Source organism: Chiloscyllium plagiosum, chromosome 14, assembly GCF_004010195.1.
Source record: "Chiloscyllium plagiosum isolate BGI_BamShark_2017 chromosome 14, ASM401019v2, whole genome shotgun sequence".
Taxonomy (NCBI): Eukaryota; Metazoa; Chordata; class Chondrichthyes; order Orectolobiformes; family Hemiscylliidae; genus Chiloscyllium; species Chiloscyllium plagiosum.
The window spans coordinates 33,830,857-33,855,141 of record NC_057723.1 but is presented as its reverse complement, the minus strand read 5'-3'; the positions used below and the strand labels follow the sequence as shown (position 1 = coordinate 33,855,141).

General features: G+C 38.5%; 1 protein-coding gene across 3 annotated transcripts in view; it reads right to left on the bottom strand.

The window, feature by feature from the left end:
* Positions 1-24,285, bottom strand: part of LOC122556605 (progesterone receptor-like) — a 113,172-nt gene that overhangs the window by 34,150 nt on the left and 54,737 nt on the right. For all 3 annotated transcript variants that reach the window (XM_043703490.1, XM_043703489.1, XM_043703491.1), the window contains exons 3-4: positions 14,828-14,985; positions 4,735-4,851 (exon numbers count right to left, since the gene is read on the bottom strand). In XM_043703490.1, coding sequence (XP_043559425.1) covers positions 4,735-4,851; positions 14,828-14,985 — 275 coding nt within the window. The remainder of the gene's footprint in view (positions 1-4,734; positions 4,852-14,827; positions 14,986-24,285) is intronic.

Genomic DNA, 24,285 nt, shown 5'->3' with positions numbered 1-24,285 from the left:
CTGGGGCCGTGGAGTCCAGAACTAGAGGGCATGGGTTTAGGCTGAGAGGGGAAAGATATAAAAGAGACCTAAGGGGCAACTTTTTCACGCAGAGGGTGGTACGTGTATGGAATGAGCTGCCAGAGGATGTGGTGGAGGCTGGTACAATTGCAACATTTAAGAGGCATTTGGATAGGTATGAATAGGAAGGGTTTGGAGGGATATGGGCCGGGTGCTGGCAGGTGGGACTAGATTGGGTTGGGATATCTGGTCGCATGGACGGGTTGGACCGAAGAGTCTGTTTCCATGCTGTACATCTCTATGACTCTAGGTAATGAGGAGGAATGATGAAGGCAGAGTAGTGGACATGACCTACATGGAACCAAGATTGTGTTGCTAGAAAAGCACAGCCGGTCAGTCTGCATCCGAGGAACGGGTAAATTGACGTTTTGGACAAAAGCCCTTCAAAAGGTGATCTACGTGGACTTCAGTTAGGTTTTCAACAATGTTCCACATGGTAGACTGGTTAGCAAGGTTACATCACATGGAATACAGGGAGAACTAGCCATTTGGATACAGAACTGGCTCAAAGGTAGGAGACACAGGGCAGTGGTAGAGGACTGTTGTTCAGACTGAAGGCCTATGACCAGTGGTGTGCCACAAGAATCAGTGCTGGGTCTACTGCTTTTCATCATTTATATAAATGATTTGGATGCGTGCATAGGAGACACGCTTGTGTGTAAGTTTGCAGATGACTCCAGTGGACAGCCAGAGAAGGTTAACTCAGACTACAAGAGGACCTTGATCAGATGGACCAATGGATTGAGGAGTGGCAGATGGAGTTTAACTTCAATAAATGTGATTTTGCATTTTGGAAAGGAAAATCAGGGCAAGATGTATATACTTAATGGTAAGGTCCTGGGGAGTGTTCCTGAATAAAGAGACCATGGAGTGCAGTTCATAGTTCCTTTAAAGTGGGGTTGTAGGTAGACAGGATCGTGAAGATGGTGTTTCATATGCTTGCCTTTATTAGTCAGTGCATTGACTAGAGGAGTTGGGAGGTCATGTTGCATCTGTACAGGCCACTTTTAGAATAGTGTCCAATTTTGGTCTTCTTGCGAAAGGATGGATGATGCGAAACTTGAAAAAGATTCAGAAAAGATTTACAAGTCTGTTGCCAGGGTTGGAGTATTTGAGCTATTGGGAACGGCTGAATAGGCTGAGGCGATTTTCCCTGGAGCATCGGAGGTTGAGTGGTGACGTTATAGAAGGTTATAAAATCACATGGGACATGGATAGGGTGAATAGTCAAGGTCTTTTCCATGCGGTGGGAGTGTCCAGAACTAGAGGGCATGGTCTTAAGGTGAGAGGGACAAGATTTAAACGGGACCTAAGGGGCAACTTTTTCACAGATAGTGGTGCATGTATGGAATGAAGTGCCAGAGGAAGTGGTAGAGGCTGGTACAATTACAACATTTAAAAGACATCTGTATGGATATATGGATAGGAAGGATTTAGAGGTATATGGGCCAAATGCTGGCATATGGGATTAGATTAATTTGTGATATCTGGTCGGCATACTAGAGTTGGACCCAAGGGTCTGTTTCCTAGCTGTACAGTTCTATGACAATGACATGGGGTGGTTTCAATGCTGGTTCGACAGACTAATATCAATTTTTTTTTTCAGATTTGGTGGGTGGTTTGACAGCAGGATAGCCTTTTTTTCTTGCCAACCCTGTCCATTTATCTGTGCTGTGGACTTGTACCAATATATGTTGACTCGCCTGTGCCAGTGGTTGGGTCCTTCTGGTGCCAGCAAGTCCTTAAGTAGAACACAATCCTGGGGTTTTTGGCTCAGAGGCAAGAACACTACCAACTATACCATTTGGGCTCCATAACTGAGCACTACTTCATTGAAGAGAAAGATTCAATCACAACATCAATAGTATGATTGTCGCATCATGACAGAAACTGATGAAGAGAATGAATTGCAGAGAATGAAATCAGAGATAAGAGATGCCTGCAAATATGTGAGCTTTAATATATCAAAGTTTGGAATAGTGTGCACTTCCTGCAGATAAAATCTGTTCTAGAAGTCAAAGGTTTTCCTAATATTCTTATGCCAAAACAAAATAATACAAACCTTCCATATTGATGTGTTGCAATTAATGCACATTAAGCGATTAGAGCAACAGATGGCACTCTTGTTCCTTTTTGACGTTCTACCTTCAATCCCCAGAATTCATGCCTGACATATCAGCTCACTAGACACTAAGTAATCAACTTTTTAAATCTCCACAACTGAAAAATATAAATTTATATCTTCAGCACTTGAGAGAGAAAAAAGATTCTTTCAAACTATGACCTACTCTCTTTTTGGCAATTGCCTGTTTAATGATATGTCTGTTTCCTTTAACCCTGTTATTAGGTCTCATTTCTTCCTGCCTTGTTCCACTCAGCTTCATACTTTAAATTGAATTCAGGCTCTGTCAGAAGCCAAGTAATTGACTGATATACTAATGGGGTCTTAGGCAGTACATTGAGGATTGCTTGTTTCCTCTCCAATTTGATGGATTCAGAAGACTGCAAAGGCTGATCTGCATACTCTATCATATGACAGGCAGGTGGTGCTTGAAGGGCTGGGTAGAGGCATTGTTCAGAGGTTTGTACGTCCCATATGACACATCAAATTCACTTTTTCGCATTCTTAACAGTGTTTAAGTAGTCACTGACTTCCAAGTGAGCTTTCATCATTTAAATCAATCAATCAGTCAGTTAGTCACAAGCCAGTGACTTCCATGAATCGATGGTTATGTTTGACCTCTTCAGGGCATATTAGACATCTCCAAAACATTTCACTGTCCTCCTGGGAGTGTCCTAAGATGTCTGTGTCTTGCACAGAGTTGCTTTCGCAGTCTGGTGTCAAGCATACAGGTAACATGCGTCACCAGCAGGTCTAGCTTCAGGTGATTAATACTTGGATTCTGAGAAACCTTACTTACGAAGTGGCCGCTGTTGGATTGCCTTTCTCATTTCTGGATCATGTAAAGGATCTACCAGAAGTGTGTCTCCAGTACCCAATAATGATTGCCCAAGTCTCAAGATCATATGGCCCTATGAACTATGACCTGAGTCTTGGGTTTGAGACTGTACACTTAAATTTTCTTCTCAGTTGACTAAGTGATTATTACTTCCAGGATCTAATAATCTTCAACTCCACTTTCCTGACTTTTCCCCCTAACCCTTGATTCCCTTTCTGATTAAAGGTTTATCTGTCTTAGCCATGAACATACTTATTGATCCAGCCTTGACAGCCCTCTGCAGTAAAAAGAGTCCCACAGATTCATTATTATCTTTTGACAAAAGAAATTCCTCCTCATCTTGGTCTTAAATGGATGACCCTTTATTTTGAGAGTATGCCTTCTGCTCCTCGACTCTCCCACAAGGAGAAACAATATTTTCGCAACTATCCTATCAAGTTCCTTAAGGATCCTGTGTGTTTCAATAACATCGCCACTCATTCTTTTAAATTCCAATAAGTGCAAGCCCAACCTAGTCAATCTCTCCTCATAAGACAGACCCTCCAGACCTGGTATCAACCTGATGAACCCTCTTTGGACTGCCTCCAGTGAGTGTATTTTTCTTAGATAGAGGGTCCAAAAACTGTTCGGAATTCCAGCTGTGGTCTGACTAGCTCCTAGTTTTAGCAAAACCTCCCTGTATTTATGCTTCTTTCCCTTTGAAATAAAGGCCAACACTCCATCTGCCATTTCCATTAACCAATGAACTTAGACTAGCTTTTTGTTGATTCATACACAAGAACTCCTGAATTTCTCTGTTTGGTAGCTTTCTATAGTCTTTCTCCATTTAAATAATATTCTACTCCTTTATTCTTCCTGCACATTAAATTTTCCCCACATTAAATTTCCAGCGTCAAGTTTTTGCTCACTCATTTTACCTGTCTACATTCTTCTGCGACTGTGTCATCCTCATTACTCGCCTTCACAACTATTTTTGGGTCATCCACAAACTTGGCAATAGTACATTCACTTTCCTCATCCAAGCGTTTAATGTAAATTGCAATAATTGTAGCCTCAGCACTACAGATGTTATTGAAACACACAGGATTCTTAAGGGACTTGATAGGATAGTTGTGAAAATATTGTTTCCGCATTTGGGAGAGTCAAGAACCAGAAGGCACACTCAAAATAAAGGGTCACCCATTTAAGACCAAGATGAGGAGTAATTTCTTCTGTCAAAGGATAATAATGAATCTTGAGATATCGGGGTTCCTGAACTATGACGACAGTGCAGCCCTCAGATTTGTCACTGTTGCTGTACTCCATGAAAATCTTGACATTCTAGAACCTGAACATTATTTGACTGTATGGAACTTAGTGTGGGATTTATTTTGCCATCTATAAATGGCAACACTGAAATGGAATCTTCAAGCACTTGCTTACTGAATTTGATCAACATGTAATTTCCAGAATATGATGACATTGCTATTTTAATTTTTAGCAAGTATAAACTGTGGTGCATAAAATAGCACCCAAACTGTTTGAAGCTAAAACGTACTGCATTGCAGTTGCATCCTGACACATCTTACAGATGGAAAAATTTAGATTTTAGGTTAATTCATGCCAGATTGGTACAGGTAATCTTTTAAACACTTAATAATTGTACTTTACTGTGGTATAAATATTCTAAGTTAACGTTAATTTTCTCCTGGCTGCATGAAGCAATCAAATTTACCGTCGAGATTCATTCCAGCCTGGAGGCACTTTCTAAAACGACAAGCTGGGCAGTTCTTTCGACGAATCTTATCAATGATGCAATCATTCCTTCCAGCACAGAGGTAGTTATGCTGTCCTACAATGAAAACAAAATGTTTGAGTATATCATTAATGTAATTAGCATAAAAATTCAATTGGGTGCAAGTAAAGAAGGGACACACTGCTAACAAATGTTAGTGATAACATACAACAATCTGAGGAAGGGTCACTCAACCTGAAACGTTAACTCCGATTTCTCTCCACAGATGCTGCCAGACCTGCTGAGCATTTCCAGCAATTTCTGTTTTTGTTTTTAATTTACAACATCTGCAGCTCTTTTGCTTTTTATATAACAATCTTTAATGCACATTACAGCAATGGCTATAAGCAGGGCATGATTGAGATAATTGGATATATAATCCAAGCTTATAGAATCCTTAGAAAGAAGAGAGCAATTTGAAAAAGGGAAATGACAGGGTTGATAAATTACAATTACTGTCGTGGAAAGAAAGGGTTTTCAGCAATGGTGATGTGACAGTGGAAGCACAATGGACAGAAGAAATGAGTAGCAAAATACTATGGAAGGAGTCCTCTAAGTACCTCCTTGGCATTGGAAGTGGTGGTCATGGTATGATTGTATTTGATATTATATTTGGGAGGCAGATGAAAATTAAAAACAAGCTTTAAATTCAACTAAGGCAAAGATTATGGTGGAAAAAAAGCTGATCCGTTATGGGCCATGATATAGTTAGTGAAAGTTAAAAGGTTTGAAGTGCTACTAAACCAGTACACACCCCAAACATCATGGGATTTGCTTGTGTATGTAAATCACCATGGTGAATAAATGATGCACACAACTGTATTAAGTTAAAAGAAACAGCTACCCAAATGGAAGGAAACAGACTAGTTATGAAACTCTCTTAATATTCCTTTAAAGGTTAACAACAAATGCAAAGGGGGATTAAGAACACAATAATCATAGCCTCAGTGATAAAGGAGAACCTGCCCAATTAAAATAGAGTCATATGAGATTTCAGTGCATAATACAGAAATGGCATATTTGCTGAGTGTATTGTAACTGTTCCTATATTGGCAAGAAAATTGTCAATATAAGGGAACATATAAAAATTACTGTGGAAGAACTTGGTAGAATTAATAAACCTCAAAGAACTGCAGAAGAGAAAAAAAAATAAGAATTAAGACAGACAACATCCAGTACTTAAATGGTTTTCTACTTCAGGGTTCAAGAAACTGAGGAAATTATAGATACAATCATAATTTTGCAAATGTTTCATTGCCAATAGCTGAAAAATTGCTCCATCTGGAAAAACTCATACATTTTTAAAAATCAGCATGCCCTTCTGACAGCTTATCAATTTGAGAGTCAACTCGCTTCCTTCTGCTTCCTGTTCAGAAAACTGCACTTGAATCCAGCTCAGATTTATTAAGTGCAAGTGTTACTACCTGCTAGATTGATGGGTTTCAAATTTATGGAAGTCTGAATGCAATTTGAGAGCAAGAACAGAAAGCTCAACAAACAGCTTAAAAGATCTATTCAATTAAAAAGCCTGTTTTAGAATCTATTCACTCACAATACAATTTTAGAAAGGCTCAGGGGAAGTCAGCAACACAAAAGCAGAGAACATAAACATAATTAAAACAATTTATGAATTTGTAGAGCTTCTCACAAAAATCTACTAAAAACAATTTTGCATAACTTGCTGTTAATTTTTTCTGAACTGATTTTTAGGACAATTTTCTTTCTGATGGGAGTGGGATGACTAATACAGGTACAAGATCCTTTATCCGAACTTCCAAAAAAACCAAAAAGCTCTGAAATCCGAAGGTTGTTTTGTGAAGTTTTTTTCTCATTAACAAGGTTGTTTGACGAGCAAATAGTTAACCCAAGTTGACACCCATTCAATGTGTGTCACTCAGATGTGACACTGGGGGTGTGGCCAAGCACTGCCAGGCCTGGGGTTTCTCTGTGAACGTCCCCAAGTCAACACCCACTCGACGAGTGTCACTCAGATGTAACCTGGGATGGCATGGCCAAGCACGTTCTTAGTTAGAAGCCTGCTTCTCCAGTAAGATTTTTAAAAATTTTCACCATTAAACTGTCACATTCTGAAAATTCTGAATTCCAATAAACAGCTGGTCCCAAGCATTTCGGATAAAGGATCTTGTACCTGTACCATATTAACCAAACAAAACTGTTCTATCAGAAATTTAATTCTCCTGACAACATATATTCAAAGCAGCAGCACACCTTCAGAAAATAATGCTTTTTGACCACACTAAAATTGAGATACACAGTCAGTCGTATTAGTCGAGGGAACACTTCATAGTGCTGCACTAACACTAATCGAGCTTTTGCAAAGCACATTTCAATTCAAAGTGTTTAATAGTTTAGGATCTGTTTCACTAATAGCTTTGCAGAATTCACTCCCACCCACCCCCACCCCAAATACAGTGATAAAGAACAACAGACTGAATAATATGAATCACAAAATAGCCACAGCACAGAAGATGAACCAGATCTCAGCAAGGGCAAGCTGAACTAGCTCTGCTCCCTATCCTTTCCTGTAGCCCTACAAATGACCTGTCTTTGGATAATTAGCTGATTCCCTTTTGAAAATCATGACTGAATCTGCCTCCACCACATGCTCAGGTAACACATTCCAAATAACTTTTTTTAAAAAAGTGTGAGCAAAAATAACTAACACTTTGTATCTTTCACTACTTTAAACTTATAATTTACTGTAGTTGATGTCAACCTATCGGAAAGATGTTGTGAAACTTGAAAGGGTTCAGAAAAGATTTATCTCACAGAGGGTGGTACGTGTATGGAATGAGCTGCCAGAGGATGTGGTGGAGGCTGGTACAATTGCAACATTTAAGAGGCATTTGGATGGGTATATGAATAGGAAGGGGTTTGGAGGGATATGGGCCGGGTGCTGGCAGGTGGGATTAGATTGGGTTGGGATATCTGGTTGGCATGGACGGGTTGGACCGAAGGGTCGATTTCCATGCTGTACATCTCTATGACTCTATCTATAATTACAGAGGCTACAACAAATTTTAAACCATTAACAGCATAAATCCCATCTGCTTCCTTGGGGCTGGTGCCAATAGCCACTTAAGGACACCTGGTTTACTACTGAGTTGTCCCAATGCAGCTACATTATAAAAGTTGATTACCTTTCTTTGATTTAACAGACATTACTTAATTGCCTCCCAATAAGACATTACTGTTTAGCTGCAAACAATTAGAAGTGAAAGCAAATTTGCTCACTGATCAAAGAAACACTACAAACTGAATGAATGAATTTCCACAATGTATGTTTTATTATTGCTGGCCAGCAGCACTGGAGCAATTTCAGTACCAAGGGGGTGGACAGGACACACTGCATCTAACACTTGCTCACTCATGCAGGAAATGGATCCTCAAAAAGTAATGATGCATCCTTCATTGCTGTAATAAAAGGTATTCAATATTCCTATTTGGAAATATACAAAATGTAGGATGTAGAAGAAGGTCATTCAGCCCATCATGTGCATGCCAGTTGCAAAGTAACTATGCAGTGTAATCCCACTTCCCAGCTCTTGATCTGTAACAGTAAGTTATGGCAACCCTAGTGCAAATGTTTGTCTTAAAATGTGTCGAGTTCCAGATTTCAACAACTCTCTGCCTTAAAAAAAAGGACTGAACTATTCTCTACACCATCTGCTAAGTACTTTAATTCAGGGGTCTGGTCATTGATCTTCTTGCCAAGGGAAATGTATCCTTCCTATCCATTCTATCTAGGCCCCTCAATTAATATGAAAATAATACAAAAAAGAAAATAAACTTCAAACAGAATTTATCCAGTAAATTATGAAACTATAACGTGCCACCTATAGAATACATTTGGAGTCCATAATCCTGGACAATACAGTCAACTGAAAAAACATGAATTAAAAATTGACTGCCAGTATGAATTTAAAGGTATTTGATGATTTGGAGATGCTGGTGTTGGACTGGGGCGTACAAAGTTAAAAATCACACAACACCACGTTATAGTCCCACAGGTTTAATTGGAAGCACACTAGCTTTCGGAGCGACGCTCCTTCATCAGGTGGTAGTGGCTACCACCTGATGAAGGAGCACCTCTCCGAAAGCTAGTGTGCTTCCAATTAAACCTGTGGGACTATAACCTGATGTTGTGTGATTTTTAACCAAATTATTTGAAGTAGTAATGGAGAGACTTGATTTGGACACTGCGTTTGATAAAAGGGCATTCTGACATGTAAGATTAACTCTTGTCAACTGTCTTAACTCAACTAACAGTCACTGCCTGACCTGCTGAGTATTTCCAGCATTTTTCATTTGGCAACATCTGGAGATTTTTGCTCTTGTACTGTGCTTAAATGTCATACATGTGAACCTTCAAAAGGAGTGTAATAAAGTGCTACATGGCAGACTTATTTAAAGGGACTAAAGAGGCAGAGACAACATGGATATGAAATTGAGGAGAGAGAAAGCTTCAAATAGTGATGAATGGACATTTATCAGACTGAAGGGAGATTTATAGTCATGCCTATAAGTGTAATTATTTGGACCACTGCTCTTTTTGTATTATCTTCGATTGGGTATAAGGGACATAGTTTCTAAATATGCAGTCAAAGGTGAACTCGTATATACTGAACAATGAAAGGATATAGCAATTTTCAGATGCACACTAACAAATGAAAATTGATGCAAAGAAGTGTAGAAAGATGAATTCTTGAAGATAGAATCAGGAAAGGAAGTGCAAATAAAATGTTTGGAGGTGCCAGTGTTTGACTGGGGTGGACAAATTATAAATCACACAACACCAGATTATAGCCCAATAGGTTTATTTAGAAGTACAAGCTTTCCAAGCGCTGCTCCTTTATTAGGTAGCTGTAGAGCAGGATTATAAGACATAGAATTTATAGCAAAAGATCTGTGTCATGCAACTGGTATGATAGACTGAACAAACTGAGATTGCTGTTAAGTCTTACATCTTTTAGAATGAGTTGCAGGTTTCGGTTCATTAATATGCAAATCCCAGAACTTCTTTCCAGTCACATTCCTGAAATAACTTAAGGTATTATATAAAAAAAGTGACATCTCAGCTCAGACAATGCATTACCCTAACCCTAACTGAAAATATTCCGCATTACCTTGAATATTTCAGCACTCTACACCAGCATTCCCCATGACGATGGCATCGCTGCAACAGTCTCAGTACTCAATACCAACAAATGCCAATTTCCGAGCATCATCCTACAACTCATCCGCTTCATTCTCAACCACAATATCTTCACATTTGACAACCAGTTCTTCATCCAGACATAAAGAACAGCCTTGGGGACTGAATTTGCACCCCAATTTGCCAACATTTTCATGCAAAAGTTCAAAGACTTCTTTTCTGCACAGGATCTCCAATCAGCACTATACACCACATATATTGACAACATTTTCTCCCCTTGGACTCGTGGTGAGGAGTCACTGAAATGACTACAATGTGATATCAACAAGGTTCATTCCACCATCAGACTTGCATACCTTTAGTATGTGTCTCATTCTTGGACACATACACCTACATCAAGAATGGGCACCTCAGTACCTCACTCTACCACAAACTCACGGATAATCTCATGATGCTGCACTTCTCTAGCTTCCACTCTAAACATATTAAAACAGCCATCCCCTACAGATAAGCCCTACGCATACACAGGATCTGTTCAGATGAGGAGGAACATGAAGGACACCTGAAGGTGCTAAAAGGACGTCCTCATAAGAACAGGGTATGGTACTCAACTCATTGATCACCAGTTCAGACATGCCACAGCGAGAAACTGTAATGACATCCTCAGGAAACAGACATGGGATACGACTGATAGGATACCCTTCGTTGTCCAGTACTTCCCAGGAGTGGAGAAACTATGCCATGTTCTTAACTGCCGGCAACAAACTATCGATGAGGATAAGCATCTCACCAAGATCTTCCGTATGCTTCCACTTCTCACCTGTAAACAACCGCCAAACATTAAACAGACCATTGTTCGCAGCAAACTGCCCAGCCTTCAGGACATCAGCGACCACAACAACATACAACCCTTTATGGCAACCACTGCAAAATGTGTCAGAGTGTCAACATGGATACTACCATTACACATAGGGACACAACCCAGCAGGTACTCATGTTACTCAGCCAACGGTGTCTCTCTCTCTCATACGCTGCAGGCAAGAATGCCCCGAGGCATGGTACATTAGCGAGACTAAGCAAACGCTACGACAACGGATGAATGGACAATCGCCAAACAGGAATGTTCCCTCACAGTCGGGGAACACTTCAGCGGTCAGGGACATTCAGCCTCAGAGCTTCAGGTGACCATCCTCCAAGGTGGACTTCGGCATATGCAACAATGTAGAGTGGCCGAGCAGGGGCTGATAGCGAGGTGACCCCACAACACTATAAACGCACACTCACTCAGATCCTCTCTCAAACATACATTCTCTCACAGACACACACACCTCTCAGGCTTGTAGTCCGTCACACTCACGCATGCACTCTACCAAGCATGCACACTCACTTAAACTCGCTCACACAAACACAGACAGACATACTTCCTCTCCCTCCCTCCCTCCCTTACATGCACTTACACACATACAAGTCTATTGGGTGAATTTGCATTTGCAGAATTGTAATTGCAGATACATTCCATTTTGTTCAAAAAGCGCACAATCTGCAAGTAGTCAATCCATGTAACATTTTATAAATTCCTACTTTGGAAACAGAACCAGTCTGGCTCAAGATTGGGATACACACAGATTCTAACCTCACACCTTGCATGCACTGTCAACTGAGATATCACCTTTTTTGATAAAACCTTAAGTTATCTTGAGTGCAACTGGAAAGAAGTTCTGGGATTTACATTTTAATGAACCGAAACCTGCAATGCATTCTAAACATTGAAATACTTAACAGCAATCTTGGTTTGTTCAATAAATCTTTTCAGTTGCATGACACAGACCTTTTGCTATAAAATCTACTTATGATCCTGCTCCATAGCTACCTAATGAAGGAGTAACACTCATACTTCCAAAAGCTAGTACTTCCAAATAAATCTGTTGGACTATAACCTGGTGTTGTGATTTTCAAAATTAAATGTTGCAATTTTAATGATCGCATACCAACTGCAGATTCTCAAACAAACATCTTTGAGAACAGTTGGGCAAAATGCAATGGCTGAAAAAAAATTCATTCAGGATGCTAGATTCTATAAATAGATATTCTAAAATTTACAAATCACTGGATAAACCTCAGCTGGAGCATTGTGTCCAAATCTGGGCACCACATCTTAGGAAGGATGTCAAAGCCCTGGGGAGGATGCACATGAGACTGAACAGAATTACACCAGGAATGAGGAAGCTTGGTTATATGGAGGGACGAGACAAGCTGGTGTTGTTTTCTTCAGATCAAGGTCTGTTAAGGAGAGATAATAATTAGCGATCACAATTCTAAACTGTTTTCACAAATAAAGAAAAACTGTTAAATAAATTAGTAAGGTTTTTGAAGTTTAATTACAGTTAGCAAGAACGTTAGTTTCTATATCTGCACTAACCGAGGAATAGCAGAATCTTATAATGAAATCAAAATCAGAGATAAAAGCGGCCCAAGCATCATCTGTAGCTGGGCATGCCCATTTATCAATCTTAGTGATTAGATTAGAGCATAGAAAAGGCTGGGTAGATGAGCATGGCCACCGATGGAATAATTAAAATCAGGCTTATCCAGAGATCAGAATTACACCATCATAGATATCTCAGAGGCTTATGGGGTGAACAAAGATTAGGGATAGGGAAGGTGCAAGACCATCAAGGAATTTGAAAACAAGTATGGAAATTTAAAATTCAAGGGGTTGCTTGACTAGGAGCTAGGTCAGTGAGCATAGGTGTGATGGATGAATGGGTCTTTATGCTTGTTAGGACAGCAGAGTTTGAATGACCTCAAGCTTATGGAAAGTAGAGCATGGAAGACCAGTCAGGTAGGTTTTAAATTGGTCAGGTTGAGAGGTAACAAAGACATGGATGAAAGTTTCAACAGATGAGTGAAGAGAAGCACAGTTGGGTAGCATTACAAAGGTAGAAATAGGTGGCATTTGTGTGACTCAGCCTCAGACACATTTTCTAGAAAACAGATGGAATCAATGGGAGGGGAATGGAATTCATACCAGGGACCAAAAGGAAACGTCTTTTGATCAGTGGAAATATCTGCTCATCCAGTACTGGATGACTAACACACAGAATGACAGCTTAGTGATGTCAGAGGCCGAGTGCAGTGATGACTTGTTTGGATGTTGGTAGCATACATGCATTTATTAGATGCTGTTCCCAAAGAGGAGCATATAGAAGAGAAATAAAAAAGAGGGACTAGGGTAAATGCTTCAGATCTCCACAGGTGACAGCTCTGTGTTGAAAACAGCAACAATGCAGGTAATTATTTGGCTATAGAGGTTAAAATGGAACCAGACAAGTGCAAACCAACATATTTGGGCATTAGAAAAGCTATGTGTTTAACTCTAACATAGGTTAGAGAGAGATCAAAAGGGATGAAAATTGATAAGTTAACTATGTCACAGACACAGATGTCATTTGTGATGTTGACAGCTATTTCAGTATTATAGTAGGGTCAATTCAAATGTGGAGCTCCCAGGAAAGATGGGCACAGACTTGGGAAAGGACACATATCGACGGACTTGGGAATGAAAAGTGAGGCTTCAAGATAGGATGGTAATTTGTAAAGACACAGGATTCAAGTGTTGGTGTCATTCTGGGAAGAGCTGAATACAGAAGATTTGAAAGAGAGAAACAGTTTTTGAAGAGAGACCTGTAAGCAACATCCATTAACACAGAGTGAAGAAGAGATGTTGAGCAGTCAGCAGTCTGATGGCAATAGGGTCAAGGAAGCAATGGTTATCTCATTAGCTAAAGGATTGTAATTATTTCTTAGTGCAATATTAAGTTAACTTCAAATTCACATCATTGAATTTCACTTTGCTGCCAGCTTTACCAACAGTAATGTTTGTAGAGAAGAAATAATAGGTCAAGTTACTGGGTAAAATTTCACTGCTCCTCTTCAAACAGGGTCATAGGAGCTCTTATGTATATCTGACAGAAAAAGTGCAACTTCTGTTAGATAAGAAGAGAAGTGCAATTATTGAATGCATCTGCAAGTTGGCCACCAAGTCAGCTGGTATCAAGATTTAGAAATGCATTATCATTCCTTTAATGGCACTGGGTCAAACGTCCAAGACTACTTCTGTGATTGCACTGTGAAGATACCTTCATGACATGGATTATATTTATCCATAAAGATTACTCATCATCACCCACTCTAAGCTGATTAGGAGTGATGGACTTGCAATCAATGTGCATATCGCATTAATTAATTTTGAAAACTTGCCTTCAGGAGCCATGGTCTTAAGCTCTAGAAATCCCTCCATAAGCCTCTCTTCCCTCTCGCAAGACTACTATTTGGATCAAACATTTGGCTTTTGCTTGGTTATCTCCCAATGTAGCTCAGCATCAAATTTCAATTGGTAACACTTATAATGAATCACGTTGAAGCAATTTACATTAAAGACAAATGAAAGTTGTGATTGCTGTTAGTAACAAACAGGCTTTTTGACCAAAGATTATTCCTAGGTGACCAAGAAATCATTTGTGTGGTACATTACATTTGAGGCTTTAAAGGATTCATTAGTAGCATCCATATTTCCAGAGTTCATGCCAAACCTTTCTAAAGCAATGGTCAAGGTATCATGTATGATAATCAACTCATTAACAAGCACTGAAAACCTTAACCCAGAGCCCTTTGTTTCAATGCTTTTCTTTCTCTGCAGTGCCTTTACCTTTATAAAGCTGGTCAGCATGGATTCAGAATTAGATATTTATTTGTATTCAGTTTCTCTTTTTTTTTAAATAGAAGTTACAATAAAAAAGACAGACAAAACAAGTTGTCTGAAGTGCATGAACACAGTAGAAAATGACTCATTCTTACCTTCTACAGCTCTCTTAAAGAAAACTTTGCAACTGCCACATGTAAGAACACCGTAATGACATCCAGATGCTTCATCTGAGCAAACCAGACAGACTTTGGCAGGTGGCCCCGAGGTGGCAGTAGAGGATGATGAGCTTCCGTCAGATTTCAGAGTAGTGCTGGAAGAAAACAAGTTTCAGTTTAAATAAAATTAGCTAGATTTGGCAAGCATTAAAATTCAAATACAAGTTTTTAAATGTAAATTGTCTCTTGTTAAATTTGTATCAGATGCCAATGACATTTTATCTGGCACTAATACAATTTACTTCTCTGAAAGGACAATTCCAAAATCCAATATTTAAATAATTATCTTGTGCAAGGTCCACCAATCCATTACTGGGAAATTGCTGGCAACATTACATTTCACTTGATGAAAATAATGGAACTTTGGACTTTTCTATTTGAGAATCCCTTTTTCAGACTTTCCACTAGTTGTAACAAATACTGTTCACGGGTATTCTTTCAAGACCATGCTGTTGCATCATTTTCCTGCTTTCAATAATGTTAAGTGCATACTTGTTCTAACTCTGATCCATAGCTCCAATTAATTGATACTGAACTCCTGCTGTCAACTGTTAAATGCTAAATTAACAAATATTAAAGCCACAAACCGTTATTTTTCTAATCTTTCTTTATGTCCGTAGTTTGGCTTTTATCTAGTTCAGATTTGCTTTCTGGTTGCCTCTTGAAAGCAGACTTTAAATGAGAAGTACTGGCAGAACTAGATTGCCTTTTAGCAACTATGAATTTATAAAAACTGGAATTTGAAGGAATCACAGGTAATTATCCAAATACGGTAGAGAGGAAAGTGAATGGAATGAGGAGATACCGTGTACATAAGTACTTAGAGAACACCTTTTTGCTACTCCATATGAACTGTATCATTACGGTTTAATATTTCAACGACATGAACACATAAACATAACAAGGGCATTCAATACTATGCACACCTTTGCTGTACTTATGTTAGCTCAATGCTATTACAACAATCCCATCTTCCTTGAGGCTCTTCCCTGTTGACGATGCTCTTGAACTAAAAATCTGTTTTTCTTTTCAATCTTTTTGAGTTTCCATCTCACTGGAGAACTCGAGAAAATCTATATTCAACAAACTGCTCTAAAAGCTTTGCTCCCTAACCCATAACATTTTAAAACAATCAGCATTCCAAATAAAGCAACTCTCAACATTCTAAACCAGAAGACAATTTGCCTCATCACACAATGTCAACAGGTGTTTCCAAAAATTATAAGACCCAGATCTGAATCTTCAGCAAAACCTAAACCAGCTCTTCCTTAAACCATACCTGATTTGTGGATCACATTTTGATGAAATCTGCCCATTAGATTCTGAGAAATATTGTTTACAGATAAGACGACTAAATGAGGTAAAAATAATACCCGACCTACTTTCAACAGTTGAAGTAAAACATTTTGGCTAATCCATCAAATAAAGTCTGTGTTTATCTGATAAGAGGCAGGATATCCAGTAAGATGGCAGCAGAATGGGCCACTCCAGCTGGAGCCGGCCTGCTCATTTTCTTTTCATTTTCTCCGTCCTCCCTTCTCTATCTTCGCTCAGCCTTGGGCACCTGGCCATCAGTCTCCGAAGCAGATCTGGCAGCGATGGCAGCAGCCAGAGTGGGATTGCTAGCAACTGGCCACCAGAGTGGTGACATCAGCCACCAGAGCAGGGATGCCAGCAATCAGCAACTGGAGAAGGGAAACAAGCAGCCCAGTGCAGAGTGTGGCAGCAGCAGGCCAGTCCAGAGCCATGGTGACACCATGGTGCAGGATGTGATGGCAACAGTTTGGTGCTGGAACTGGGATAGCGACCTAGTGCAAAGCACGGCAGCAGCCAGCAATCAGACAACCTTTGGAGAGAGACTGTGATGTCTGTGATTGCTACATCTGACTGGATCTCAACAAGCAATAGGCCTTGCTCTTGTCTGGCATAATTAGCCACTAATTAAAAATTACCCTGGAAAGCAAAGCAAAGCCTATTTATTTTCTTTACTAACAACTATCTCTTCAGATCCTACGGCAAGCATAGAAAAAGTGGTTAAGGCTCTTTATCTGAATATATGAGCATTCATAACAAGGTAGATCAAATGGTTCCACAAGTAAAAATAAAAGGAGCATGAGGTAACAACCATCATACAGGCTAACTGCAAAGTTGCCCATGACTGGGTCCTGAATACTCAAGAGGATTTGATGTTTTGGGAGGGAGGAAGAAAGGAAAATGAGATAAGGCACTCTATCCATAAAGGATGAGAAAGGTAAAGGAGTTGATTCATAGGATCAATACATATAACAGCTTTCATGAAGAGAAAAAAAGGGCGGACATTTCTGGCGGGAGTAGTTTCTGGCCCCTATAACAGTAGCTACATTGTAGGATAAAGTACAAGTCAAGAAATAATGGGAATTTATAAAACATGCATTCCAATATCATGAAGGATTTTAATCTGCATATACATTTGTCAAATCAAATTGGTAAAGGTACCCGACAGAAGTGTGTATTACTAGGACAGTTCCTTGTAAAATGCATACTGGAAAGGAACTGGCTATTTTAAATCTAGCAGTGTGTAATGAGGCAGGCCATCATAATAAAGAATTCTCTTGGTAAGGATAGTTATTAATTGAATGTAAAGTTCTGGGGGTGAGATTGTGGAACTAAAGCTTGTGGCCTCAACATAAATACGCAAAATCATATTGATATAATGACAGAGTTGACCAAATTGGAATCGAAAAATAAGTTGAGGTAAAAATGGTAGAAGAGCAATAACAGATATTTATGGAAATACTTCACAATTCTGGATAATTTCATTGAGAAAGACTGTGGGAAGGATGCACCACCTGTGGGCAACTAAGGAAGTTAAAGGGAGTTATCCATTGAAACAAAAAGGCATACAATGCAGCAAAGATTATCAGTAGTCTGTTAGGAAACTTTAATTTTTTTGCCACATTCTGCTGATTTGTAAGCAAAAGGGAGAAATTGAAGTAAACTAGCAACAAAATATGAAAACAAGATGATTTTAGCTTTTACAAGCAGAAAGAATCTAAATAAAAATGAGCTGCTGAAATGCGAACTGGTCGTTTACAATGAGAGATTGGGAATTAATAATAGGAAACAAGGAAATTGGAGAGACTTTGAACAGTACTTTGGACTGATCTTTGATACCAATATTTGAGTGTTTGATAATAGTGTATAGATGACACTAATTTTATATTGAACATTTTGGAAAATAATTTAATTAGAATCACAGGATTCTTCTATTTTTGTTGATTTATTTTGAAACTAAAACATTACTAGTTATCAAAGCATGGTAATAAAACCATCAATATTTGAACGAACATCAAAACTCATGATCCACAAGAGGGTTCAAAATTGACCTCACTGCCCAAGCCTGGACAGTGTCAAGAAAAGCTATTATTTCTCATTCTGAAAGCTCAACACAATAGATAAATCAAAAAAGACCAGAAATAGAACAAATTGTTTATACAAAATGGCAACTTCCACCATTCTGAAAAACACATGCACAAGCAGCTTAATCCTGAAATTTCTCCAGTTACTAATAATTTCAATGTCACATACAATGCAGTTCAGAATGTACCACTAGACTGGTTCCACAATCTCAATCCCAGTAAAAATTGTATATTAAGTAATAACTCCTGTTGTAAAAAAAAGGTACTGACACACTCTTCATTCTGCTTGATTTGACATAAAATAGAAATCACTTCCATTTTCATGTCATTGACCATCAATTGCAGAATAGCACTGAGAAAGTGAAACCAATATATAAATTACAAATACAAAGGATTCCTGTGTTGGATTCATCAGGAGTAGATGTTTCATCATAGATATCAGATAAATGCTTTCCTTCGTCGGCTCTAATTATTTATTACTTAATGCCGAAGAATTTTTGAAATTAGCTTTGTACAAAAATGGTTTTTCAATATTTGTCTCGTGTGCAATATGTTGAACAGTGTTTTACAATTTTTAAAAATTTAAAATGCAACTATAGCCGTTTAATCATTATATTCTGCACCATTCCCTGCATTACTACTTCTTTAAAAATCTCTTCTAGTTTTTTTTTGTCTGCCATTTTAATATATACTATTTCGTTTTCATCCTAATAGTCAAAGGAAACAAACAATCCCTCAAAAGTATCTCAAAACTTTAAATACCATTCATCGGTTAGGCATCCCCATAACTTCCCCCGTTCCTCATAGAACAATTCCACCTTCTCCAATCTTTCCATATAACTGAAGCCTCTCATTTTTGGTACCATCCCAGTAAGCCACCTATATAACTTCTCCATAGGCTTGACGCCACTCCTAAATTGTACACAATGTCTAACTTGAGGCTTAACCAGCTATTTGTAAAGATGTAGAATGGCTTCTGCGTTTTTAAGAGTTGTCCTTCTTTATAAAGCCAATCATGCCTTAAACTTTCTTAATCACTATCAATGTTTCCTACTAATGTGCACATGTGCTTGGAAGACCCTCTGCATTTGAACCCTCTTAAAATAGCACAGTTTAGATTTTGAATTTTAATAATACATTATTATTTGAGAACTAGAGTTCTGAAGTGAAGGAACAATGGATTTTAGTTGAGTTCTGTGAAGATCTGACTCTTTTATTCAAAAAATGTAAGAAAGTCCTTTTGAACATCAAGTTCCAAAAAGCATTTTCAAGTCATGTGGTTTTAACTAAAGGCATGCTGTCTAGGGAGATAACTGCTAAGGTATTTGCTGATTTGAATTTTAGGACCATTAGATAGAGAGAGAAGCAGCCAGAAGCAGGTTCTTACAGGTGAAAGTGTCTAAGCAGTTGGGGAAAGGTTATGAGATGCATGGCAGTCACTAATAAGAAAGCTCCAGAAAGCACCAGTTTGGAAGAGAAACACATCCTACAAGTTTTATGGAGACTTGTTTAGGGAATCCACATCAAGTAACCTGAGTTAGCACTTTGCTTAAAACACTCTCAGGGACAGATATTAACATTTATTGGTGTTTTCAGAATCTAACTTCACATAAACCGGCTGCCACATTCTTCCATATTTATGATAGTAACTAGATTTTCAAAGTGCATAATTTTCTGCAAACGATTTTGGACATTGTGAAGGTCATAAAAAATGCAATTAAAAAAACTTGAATTCCTAAAAATGATCAAATGCTTCAAACAGAAACCTCAATTTATCCTTTAAATGGCACGTAGAGCCTAGAAAAGATGAATCAATAATTCTGTATGTGCCAAACAATGTCACCTGTTTTTCTACTGAGAAGCTAATCATGAACCCAAGTGACATTGAAAATGCTTGCAACTGAACCAGTTCAATTTTTTCCTCCCCAATATTTCATGGAATGTGGCAAGGCCAGCAAATAAAGCAAAAAGTCAACAGAATGTTATTATTTATTGTGAGGAGACCCAAATACAAAAATATGGAGGATATGCTTAATTATACAAGACAGATCTGAAGTATTGTGCACAGTATTAGTTGCCTTATTTAAGGAAGGTGCAAATGCATTGAAAGCGAAGGTTTATTTGAATAACCAGAAATGGACTGGCTGTCTTAGGAGAAAAAGCTGGACAGGCTAGGTTTGTACTCACGCGAGTGTGGTGCTAGAAAAGCATACCAGGTCAGGCAGCATCCGAGGAGCAGGAAAATCGACACTGTGGGCAAAAGCCCTTCATCAGGAATGCTCCTCAAATGCTGCCTGACCTGCTGTGCTTTTCCAGCAACACACTCTCGACTCTAATCTCCAGCATCTGCAGTCCTCACTTTCACCTGGGTTTTATTCTCTAGAGTTTAGAAGTGTAAGAGATAACTTGATTGAAATATACGAGGTCTTGAGGAGGTTTAACATGGTTGATATATGGATGATGATTACTCTTGTGCGACAATCTAGAACTAAGGTGTTCCTGCTTAAAATTAATAGATTCCTAATTTAAAAAGAATGAACCAAAACATTTTTCAGAGAATTGAGAGTGTTTAGAATCATCTTCCTGAAAAGGCAGAAGTGAAGTCTTTGCACATTTTAAGGTAGAAGTGGATACCATCTTGGTAAGGAAAGGGGTAAAAGATCATCACTACTTGGTCAGAATATGATTCGGAGATGCCGGTGTTGGACTGGGGTGTACAAAGTTAAAAATCACACAACACCAGGTTATAGTCCAACAGGTTTAATTGGAAGCACACTAGCTTTCGGAGCGACGCTCCTTCATCATTACAGATTAACTTTGATCTTGTAAAAAGCATAACAGGTTTGACAGCCCAAATCACCTACTTCTGCTCCTCATTCATACGTTCATATCACCTTCTTGAATTGCTGCCATTTATTTGGTGGGTATACTATCAATCTGTTTCTGGACATATAGAGTTTCTTGATTTTGATCCAGTGACAATGAAGGAACAGTGATATGGATCCAACATTAAGGTGATGAATGACTTAGACCTGGTGGTGTTCTCAATTTTACTGAGATTTATGATTGCTTAATGTTTCAAAGGAATAATCTGTGTAGCTGAACAGACAAAAATTATTCTGAAACTGTCATTACATTGGGATATGGAAAAATAGCATTACAGATGATCAGAGAGGATAATAGTGGTCTTCAACAATGTTACATAGGATTCTCATGAATCACAGCAAATACTCATTTGCTTTAACACATCTCCTAATACGAAAATACATGTTGTCAATTGGCAAGTATGCCTACAATTGTATTTTAAGAGACATACATATCTCATTTTCTCGTCACTTTTAATCATTGATGGAGCTGTTGACATAGCAATGAATAGACCTGTTCAATCTATAGCATTAATCACAGATCACAGCAGAAGTTGGACATGTTGTGTCTTATTTACTGTCTCAAAACATTAACTAGTAATAAAGGTATGCTCATCACATGAAACCTACTACTGCCTTCCAGTTACTCTTCTACTTGAACATATGGCATCTGTGATGTCATTAATAAATTAACAGCAAGCTTGACTCTCAGCATCTGACAGTTAATCCAAGGGAAAAAAATGCCTTTCAGCCATAACATAAAAATCAATTTACTTTATTCTGAAAAAACCACCATACTGACATACAGAATGTGAATGGAAGGCACCCTTGCAGAAAAGATGATACCCTTGGGGAGATGGTTAAATGGATAGATATTCAGTCATGATCGCTTCTGTCATGCCCTAAGACATGAACAAAGTTCATAAATTGTTTTAAAAGCTTTATGTCATTTTTAAATTTAAACAAGGAACTTTGCTGAACTAAAAGCATGTCAATTGTTAGAGAAACAAGGGTTATAGAGAAAGTGGAGTTGAGGATTATCCATGACCTCATTGAAAGAAGGAGCAGACTTCTGCTCCTGTGTTTATGGTTTTATCAGTATGCTAAGAATTTAAGGCCTCCTAACATCACGGCTATATTCCAGCCTGAGCTCAGCATGCCTCAAGTCTCAGCCTCTTTGAAATCGGATTTATGAAAACTCTTATTCGTCGTAAAAGTGGGACAGGTTTGCGCACCAATATCATTGTGCTGAACCTCTGTCAATTTTAAAAGGAATTCTGATACTTTAGACAATGAACCTACCCTAATAAGAGTTCCTGAGAAAAGAAGCCTTTGGTGGAGACCGACTTTCTGAACTCAGACAAAAATCAAGTGAATCTATTGCCATTGCTTTGAATATACAAACTATTCTTAACTGCAACCTCTTTCCTGCTTTTATTTTATTTCCCTTTCTTTCTTGTATGCTCGCATGTGTATCTGTATTTTATGGCAATCACCCCTCAGATTTGAATGCATAAATAAACCTTACTTTCATTTTAACCTTCAAAAGGATTTTGCTGTGCACTACTTATAAAAAAAAGGGTCAGAGTGTTTTGGGAAAATACATCAGAGCCATTCTCAAAACGAACAATTTTTTTTTTTATAAAACCTCTGCATATGGGCAGAAGGGGAAAATAACAAAATAACTTACTTCTGCTCCTTAAGCATAAGATTTGACTATTACCCCAATTCAGACTAATCTGTATCTGACCTTGACTGCAACAAAGAAAGCAATCCATTACATCAGGCTGGGATTCATTACCATCCTAAATAATATCCTGGAAACAATCAATCAACACTGAAGAACATTCAAGTCGCCATGCTTTTGCTCAATATATTTTTCAATATAGCCAATTCAGTTTTGAAAATGATTGTTGAAACTGCTTTTAACACCTTCTAGGCTGGTGCAAATCTCTTTTTTTTTTAAAATCACCTTGCATCTGATTCTTTCAGCAATGATCTGAAATCTCTCTCCTCTGGAAACAGTTTGTTCTTGTTTACTACAGATATTCTTGAAAATGTTAAATCACCTGTTTTTGAAGAACTCTGTTTAGAGAAGCAAAATTCCAATTTCTCTAGTCTTCCAGACAACTCTATACTTCATTTCCGATACCATGCTAGAAATTTCATTTCCGATACCATTCTCGAAAGTCTCTTCTGTATTCTCCCAAGGTCTTGACATTCTTTTTAAAGCGTGAAGTCCAGAATTGACCTCAATATTCCAACTCAATAGTTTATGATCATACTTCCCTGATTTTGTATTCTGTGATTCTATTTATAAAGCAGACAAACCTACAGTTTTTTTTAAACACAATCTCAACAATTCAACCTGTCATGAGGTGCCGGAAGACTGGAGGTTGGCTAACGTGGTGCCACTGTTTAAGAAGGGTGGTAAAGACAAGCCAGTGAACTATAGACCTGTGAGCCTGACGTCGGTGGTGGGCAAGTTGTTGGAGGGAATCCTGAGGGACAGGATGTACATGTATTTGGAAAGGCAAGGACTGATTAGGGATAGTCAACATGGCTTTGTGCGTGGGAAATCATGTCTCACAAACTTGATTGAGTTTTTTGAAGTAACAAAGAGGATTGATGAGGGCAGAACAGTAGATGTGATCTATATGGATTTCAGTAAGGCGTTCAACAAGGTTCCCCATGGGAGACTGATTAGCAAGGTTAGATCTCACGGAATACAGGAAGAACTAGCCATTTGGATACAGAACTGGCTCAAAGGGAGAAGACAGAGGGTGGTGGTGAAGGGTTGTTTTTCAGATTGGAGGCCTGTGACCAGTGGAGTGCCATAAGGATCAGTGCTGGGCCCTCTACTTTTTGTCATTTACATAAATGAATTGTATGAGACATAAGAGGTACAATTAGTAAATTTGCAGATGACACCAAAATTGGAGGTGTAGTGGACAGCGAAGAGGGTTACCTCAGATTACAACAGGATCACCTTTAAAAGCAGTCATTATTCGGCTATAATTTTGCCTTTTGAATCTTGCATTCCAATTTATTGGGTCAATTCCATTTTCATCCAGTTGAAATTGACCATCCCACAACTAATTATTTTTACTGTGGAGTACTGTTTATACTTTTC